General features: G+C 37.0%; 1 protein-coding gene across 1 annotated transcript in view; it reads right to left on the reverse strand.

The window, feature by feature from the left end:
* Atp7a (ATPase copper transporting alpha) overlaps nt 1-8,040 on the reverse strand; it is a 153,652-nt gene that overhangs the window by 86,888 nt on the left and 58,724 nt on the right. Inside the window, exon 2 of the mRNA XM_008837662.3 lies at nt 910-1,047. Coding sequence (XP_008835884.1) covers nt 910-1,029 — 120 coding nt within the window. The 5' untranslated portion in view covers nt 1,030-1,047. The remainder of the gene's footprint in view (nt 1-909; nt 1,048-8,040) is intronic.

An 8,040-nucleotide genomic window follows, 5' to 3' on the forward strand; every position in this document is an offset into this window, starting at 1 on the left:
AATTTAGAAAAAGATACATCTTAGCTCAGAAAATTGTTATTGAATATATCAATGCTTTTGTAATGAAATGCTTCTTCTAAGTAAGTGGTTATTAAATAAAAAATTTAAAAAAAAGAAAAAGAAGCACTGTGGGAGCCTCTAAAGTAGAGTCAGGCCAACTTAGATGAATACAACAGAAAATCTGCTTTTGGAGCATGTAAACACTGAAAATGCATATCTAGGTATTCACATGGATGTCTCTGAGAAAGAAAACTTTACATAGCACCCAATATAAATGAAGCTTTTCTATAACCACCGCTGTCTCCATAGCCTTTACTGATCAGAGTCGGCACATGAAAAAAAGTGCTTCTCCCCCATGCAAATACTAAACGGGCTGGTTTATTTCATTCTCTCTACCCAAGGGGAGTATGTAAGACATGGAAAAAATTAGCTACAGATTCGGATTTGAAAAGAAGCAGCAGCACCAACGTATTAGCACCATATTTCACATGACTATGTTTTAAATGTTTATGGAGATAGGGTGTTACCATGTAGCCTTGGCTAGTCTCAAATGAACTCACAGAGATCCACCTGCCTCTGCCTCCCAAATGCTGGGTTTGAAGGCATGTACCACCATGCACCACACCTGTATTTTTTTATTTCTTCTTCTTCTTTTTTTTTTTGAGACTTGACCTGACTGTGTTACCAGGCTGGTCTCAAAGGCATCTTCCTGCTTCCGTTATACCTGACTTTCTTTTTCCTTTAAAACACAATTAATTGAACAAAAATAGTTATTTAATGTCAGGGTTAGGAGTGCAATAGTCTTTTTTTTTTGTCAAGATGTTTCACTGTGACTGCTTCAATTCTAGTGTTAGAATTCCTAAAAGCACTCTAGACAATGGCATTTGAATAATTTACAGTGTAACTTACTTTAATGTGATGGACACCATTCACTTTCCCAATCTGCTGCTCAATGGTCTGGACACAGGAAATACATGTCATTCCCTCAACAGAGATGGTAACAGAATTCACACCCATACTTGGATCCATTTTGACTTCTTTACATTCCTGTTAGAAACAATAAAATCATTAATTTAGTCATGGAAATAATCTTTACCTTTATTTACCTATTTCCCATATCCCCAAAAGAAAATGTACTAATAAGAAAATATGTTTGGCATTTTTTTATACTTGCTTAGGATAAAGTTTTAACTAACCTTGAGGAGATAAAAGAAAGTTGTTTGTATGGCTAAGCTAATTTAAAAAACACACACAATGGTGTAATAAAATTTAACTTGCCTTTGGGCTAACAAGATGACACAGTAGATAAAGGAACCTACCCACAAGACTCACAACCTGAGTTCAATCCCTGGGACCCACACAGTTGAAGGAAAGAATGGACTCCTGAAAGTAGTCCTCTGACCTCACTCACATGCAAAGCATGCACACGTGCACACACATAAATAAATAAAAATGAAAAATTAAGAACTCTCCATTGCCATTATCAGTTAATCCCCATTTTCTTCTACTAAAATACTAGCTTACTTCTTATCTCTACAGATATTGGTCATTTTGTGGAAATGGATTCAGTCAATGTGGCTTTTTATTTCTGGATTCTTTTTTTTTTTTGTCTTGTCTTTTTGAGACAGGGTCTCCCTATAGCCCCAGCTGGCCTGGAACTCCCTATGTTGACCAGGCTGGCCTTGAATTCATAGAGACAGATCCATCTGGCTCTGCCTCCCAAGTGCTGGGATTAAGATTTTCTGGATTCTTTCACTTAACATGTTTCAAGGTACATCAACAAGCTGCATATACTGGCATTTCATTCTTTTATGTTCTTGATGGCATCCATTGACACATAAAAGCTTTTAATTTTATGTAGTCTAATTTGTCCATTTTTTATTTGTGCTCATGACAGCAAACAAAAGAAGAGCTCAGAACCAATTTTTAAAGCTTTATTGAAACACAGTTGATGGATTATGTAACTCACATATTTGTCTTTTTCTTTTTTTGACTTTTTAAGACAGGGTCTCCCTGTAGCCCAGCTGACCTGGATTCCCTATGGAGACCAGGCTGGGACTAAAGGCATAGGTTACCACACCCAGCATAACTCACATATTTAAAGTGGAGAATTCAATAGTTTTTAATACATACACACACAAACACACACACATACACACACACACACACACACGCACACAGCCATCACCATAGTCAATTTTAGAAGATTTTTATTACCTCATAATAAAACCCTATCCTCTTTAATATATATCACTAACTTCTAAACCCAGCACCCTCAGTCCTAGAAAACTACTAAGCATATGCTTTCCATCTGTACCAAATTCTTCTAGTTATTTCATATTTTTGGAATCTTGTGACTGGTGTCTTTCTTCAACATTAATCCATGCTGTAGCACATATTAATACAACACTCCATTTACATTTGAATAATAGTCTACTGAATGAATATATATTTTATTTACCCACTTACTAGGTTGATGAACATTTGGGTTATTTCAGATTTTTGGTCTATTACGAATACTGATATTATAAATATTGATAAAAATTTTGTGCTTTCATTTTTTAAAATATATTTTATTTATTATTTTTATTTTATGTGTACGAGTGTATTGCCTGTATGTATGTGAGTTCACCCATGTCGTGCAATGCCGCAGAGGTCAGAAGAGGACTTCAGATTCCCCTGGAACTGGCGTTAAAGGCAGTTAGTAGCCACCATGTGGGTGCTGGGAATCGAACCCAGGTCCTCTGCAAGAGCAGTCAGTGCTCTTAACCACTGAGCCATCTCTCCAGCCCCTCTTTCATTAAAAGTGGACTTGCTGTGTCACCATATAACAGACAATTCTATACTGAACTGTCTGAGGAACTGCCAGGGTATTTTCCAAAGCATCTATCTCAATGCGCTTTCCCACCAACAGTATATGACCATTCCAGCTTCTTTACCTCCTGAAAAGCACTTGCTATTGTTATTATCTGACTTTTAATGTGTGTTTGGGGGTTGGGAGGGTTGGTTTTCATTTTTTGATAAAAGGTTTCTCTACCTAGCCCAGAATGGCTTTGTACTTGTGATCCTCCTGCTTCAACATCCTAGGAGCTGGGTTTACAGATGTGGAACACCATACCCAGGCTCTTAATTTTTTGTCCTAGCCATTCTAGTAGGTATGAAAAAAAAAACATAGTGTTTTTTATCCATATCTCCAAATTACTAGTGATATCCATACTTCCTAAGTGCTAGTAATGTCGGGTTCAAACCATGAGTCAAATCAAGCTGCTTCTTGTCAGGTATTTTATCCCAGCAGCAAGAAAAGCAACTAATACAGGCCTCTTTAGAGTAGCCAAATTGTTGACCTGGGAGTTACAAGTTAGTGAAATCAGAATAGAATGCCTGGACATAAGTGAAAATCGTATTAATACAGCTGGTTTCCCCACTACATCCTAATTTAAGTATGACAAATCAACTATGAATACGCACATATTTCCTTCTGCTTTCAATTAACCTGCTTTGTTTTTCAAAACTCTACTTAAATGGAACGTTACACAAAACTCCTAAAGTGTTTCCTCTTCCTCTTCCTGCTGTTACATATATGGAACTCTAATTGACTTTGGAATATATGTTATATCCATCTTTTAAATTTTGAATGTCTTAAAAAATAGGTACAAAATCAGTACTATGTATTATAACTTTCCATTCCATTTAGCAAAATGATACAGAAAACAGAGCAAGAGCATAAACAATTTCATATGGCATTAAAAAATGTAAGTTTGGGAAATCACAATATCAAAGAGGTAAGTCTGACATATAGCTATTAGTAATGAGTGATTCAGAGAATAAAAGCACCCAGCAACACTGCAGGTAGTTCTAGTTCTTAAAATATTTTAACCACTCCCTAAACACAGACAGCAATCACCACCAGCAGCACCATTTCTAAGAGGAAGAGCAGCATTATGACTAGATTACCATCTCTGGTACAAAACACAACACATACACAGATCCCAGAACCACTTCTTAAGGTTCATCACACAAATGCAAACAGTACTTTTAAATTTCCATAAAATAATAAGTCCTCATGATTTGTAATTTCTGGTTTCTTAATAAATTATCACATAGTAAAACTTTAATTCTTTTTTTGGACACAGTTATATCCAGACAGTGTTTTATCCAGACAGCAAATTAAAATCACAATTGAATATCATTTTGTCAGATAAAAATGTCAAAATCTGAGCACACCAAGGATTGCTTAGAATGGCAGGGTCTCTCTTATTCAGCTGGTTACTGTAACTTTGTACAATTATGGAAGCTATGTGGCAATATTTGGTAGTGTTGAAGATGTTAATTTAACAGAAATCAACATCTTCCACTCCTCAAGATATTTCCCTAGGCAGAGTCTCACTGATGTGCTCCAGAAAACATAAAGAAGTTAGTACAGTGGTTGCTGCCTGTAACTGCAGAACTTTGGAGGCAGAGATAAGAGGACTGCCACAAGTTTGAGGACAGTCTGATCTATATACTGAATTCCAGAACAGTTAGAGTGAGACCCTGGCAGAAATGAAGAACAAAAGGCGGGAGGGAGGATATGAATGGAAAGTCATACTGCAACAGTGTTCCTAATACTTAACACTTTGGTATAATAACCTAAATGTCCACCAACAAGTAAACCAAATATAGATGTGCTATAATATCAGGCTGAAACAACACAGCAGTTTAAATGAGTGAAACTAGAATAGTGATTCTCTGAATGACTCCACCAACAGAGCATTTTGCAATGTCTAGAGTCATTTTTGGTTGTCACATTCAGGGTAAGAAGGGAAAGTACTACTGGCAGCTATTGAGTAAAGGTCAGGGACACCACTAAACAACTCATGATGGAGAAGAAAGCCCTGCATAAAAATTTATCTGGCCCCAAATATCCAGAGCACAAAGGTTGAGGAACGCTGAACTAGAGCTTTGAGCAAAGATAAATCCCATAAAACCCCTAGTTGTGAGGAGAAGATTCAGTACACAAAAATTTAGAAACATAAAACTGTTGCTTTTATATGCATACATATATAGGTAGTACTCACAGTCAAAATGTAAAAAGGTTCAGGACTGGGAAAGGGTTATAAAAGGCTGTACTTGTAGAGGAATACATGAGGATAATTCAGCTACACAGGTATTCAACTTCTTGGGCTGGATAGTGGGCACACAACTGCTGTCATAGGGGTCCCTAGACTCTGAGCACACCTCTCATTATAGAGTTTTTTTTCTTTTCAAGACAAGGTCTTGCTATGTCGCCCAGGCTGGCCTTGAGTTCATTATGTAGCCCAGGCTGGTCTCAAACTCACAGAAATCCTCTTGCTTCAGCCTCTCAGTGCCTCAGTCTCTCAAACATGCAACATCATGCCTGGCTCCAGACTATGTTTTTTTTCTCTTGTGTCAGGGTCTTACTATGTAACCCAGGTGACCTCAAACTTGTGATCCTCCTGCCTTAGTCTTCCAATATAATAATTTTAAGACAAATATAAGGCCATTTCAAGAGTAAATAATGAAGAAACAGGGAATGTATAGAAATTAAAAGTTATCAAATTGAAATAATTTAGTGAGATTAATGATATAAACTCAAACATATAACAGTATAACTAAACACTGGGGCTATATAAACATACATGTTTTGTTAAATAAAAAACATGCCTGCTTTGTTAAACAAAATAATACTGACTGGTTGCCTTCAGGGTAGATAAACAATATTTCCAAATCAATTAAAATTTTCCTACCCATTTGCTTTAATTTAAAATCACTATCTCTACAATATAAACAAATGGATAAAGCACTATCCTGTTATTTTACATAGCACATCCCTTTTCTTTTAAATTATGTGAGCTTTCAAAATGAAAACTAATCCTATTAATCTGTTTTGAAAATAGTGAGTACTAAAATTTTTCTCCTTAGACTGTTATTATAGAAACAACCGACTGAGATTCCAGATGAAACAGCTGGAGTAGGTAGGGTTATGTTTTAAAACATAATTCTTCTTACATGGTCATTCCTACCAGATCAGGATTCAAAACCAAAAGAAATATTACTAACGTCAAAAAAGCACAGAAAATTCAAATTAAGAAAAATCAATTTGTGGGCCAGGTATGGTGGCTCTCACCTTTAATCCCAGTACTTGGGAGGCAGAGGCAGGCTGATCTCTGCGAGCTCAAGGCCTGCCTGGTCTACACAGTGATTTCCAGGCCAGCTGGAGCTACAGGGAGACCCTATCTCAAAAAAAGACAAAAAAAAGAAAGAAAGAAAAGAAAAGAAAAGAAAAGAAAAGAAAAGAAAGAAAAGAAAAAGCAACTTGGTTTGCTAGCCATTTTTCACAATGCTTGGCTAGTCAGAGCATCGACAAAAAAATTGTCAAACAACAATAACACACATACTCCAAATCCCTACAGCATTGCATAGCTGAAAAGACTTCACATACATCACTCAAACAATCCTGCTACATAAGTAGGGTGGCAAACTCCTTTCAAACAAAGGAAGCTAAAGTTCAAACATAGCCACGCACATACACCCAATTCAGGAAGGAATCCAGAGATACTCATAGCATCACAAACTTAATAGGGCAATGTTTTCAAAAGTCATAAAACCAGACAAACGTGAAGCAATGTGACAAGAATGCCTGAAGAACACTGATAGCCTGAAAAGAACACAGGTGGAGGACAAGTTCCCAGAAACTGATAAATATTCCTCACATCCCTATGCACCTTTCTACCAAGAGCTAAGCAACTGCTACGATGTTAATAACAGACTAGAGGACGAGAGCATGTTTTCAGTGAGTGTGAAATTTTTCTTGCCTTAGACGAGGCATCTTCATGGCCTCAGGAAGGAAGAAGGAAATATGATTGAGCTATTTGACATTACAAAAGAATTGGCTGCTTTTCAACGATGTTAATGAGTTAAATATGCAGCAGTTTTAGATTCTAATATTGGTAGCTGGAATGTTTTCCCTGCCCACATCAAAACAATCACCTGATTCAACCTTGTCAGATATAATTTGCACACAAATTAAGTATTTCCTATAAAGCTGCATTTCTGTTGTTGTTTTTCACATGAGGATCTAACCCAGGACCTCACCATTATCTACACAACCAGTCCCCAATACAGCTTTTTTCATGACGAACACCCACCTTAAAATTTTAGTTCTAAATAACTTTTTATATGACTTAAGACCGTCTGGGAAGTGTAATCCCTTAAACTCTTAAAGAAATATACTGATGACTTTACTCTTTGGTTACACTTTCAATTTGGGTGTTTAAGACAATACAGTTGGCCCAAATAAATCAATTTATTTTCACTCTTAAGGTCATTTGAGGATCTGTTCCTCAGAGGTCACATGGGCTTGGGAGGAGCCCCTGGCACGTTTTTTTTTTTTTAAACCAGTTCCATCTATGTGAAGATAAGTCAAAGTTCCTGGATGACTTTACTCTTTGGTTACACTTTCAATTTGGGTGTTTAAGACAATACAGTTGGCCCAAATAAATCAATTTATTTTCACTCTTAAGGTCATTTGAGGATCTGTTCCTCAGAGGTCACATGGGCTTGGGAGGAGCCCCTGGCACGTTTTTTTTTTTTTAAACCAGTTCCATCTATGTGAAGATAAGTCAAAGTTCCTGCTTGACCATGTCTGGCTTCACTTGGAAGCATGAATGAGATGTTTCCTCTGAGTTCACTCTCCTCTTTGTAGACTGGACACTGCTTCAAGTCCATCTCATGGGGTCTCCATGGCCTCCCTGAACTGTGACTCACCACAGTTACAGGACATTTTGAGAGATATTCCATAGTCCCCTGGAACTTAGTTGACCTTGGAGGGCAAGAGGCAAAAACTATTCTTTAAGTCCCTCTGACCACACTACTATAGACCTCAAAGCATGGCTGCTAAACATCCAATAAGGTTAGTTCCACCAGTCTGGTACTTTGAATTACCATGTGCTATGTAGATCAGGCTTGGGTAAAAAAACCAAATATTCTCAGATAAACCTTGACTCGATATATATTTCTTGATCTGCTATGTATAATTTG

This window comes from Nannospalax galili, unplaced genomic scaffold (genome assembly GCF_000622305.1).
Source record: "Nannospalax galili isolate Female #2095 unplaced genomic scaffold, S.galili_v1.0 scaffold238, whole genome shotgun sequence".
Taxonomy (NCBI): Eukaryota; Metazoa; Chordata; class Mammalia; order Rodentia; family Spalacidae; genus Nannospalax; species Nannospalax galili.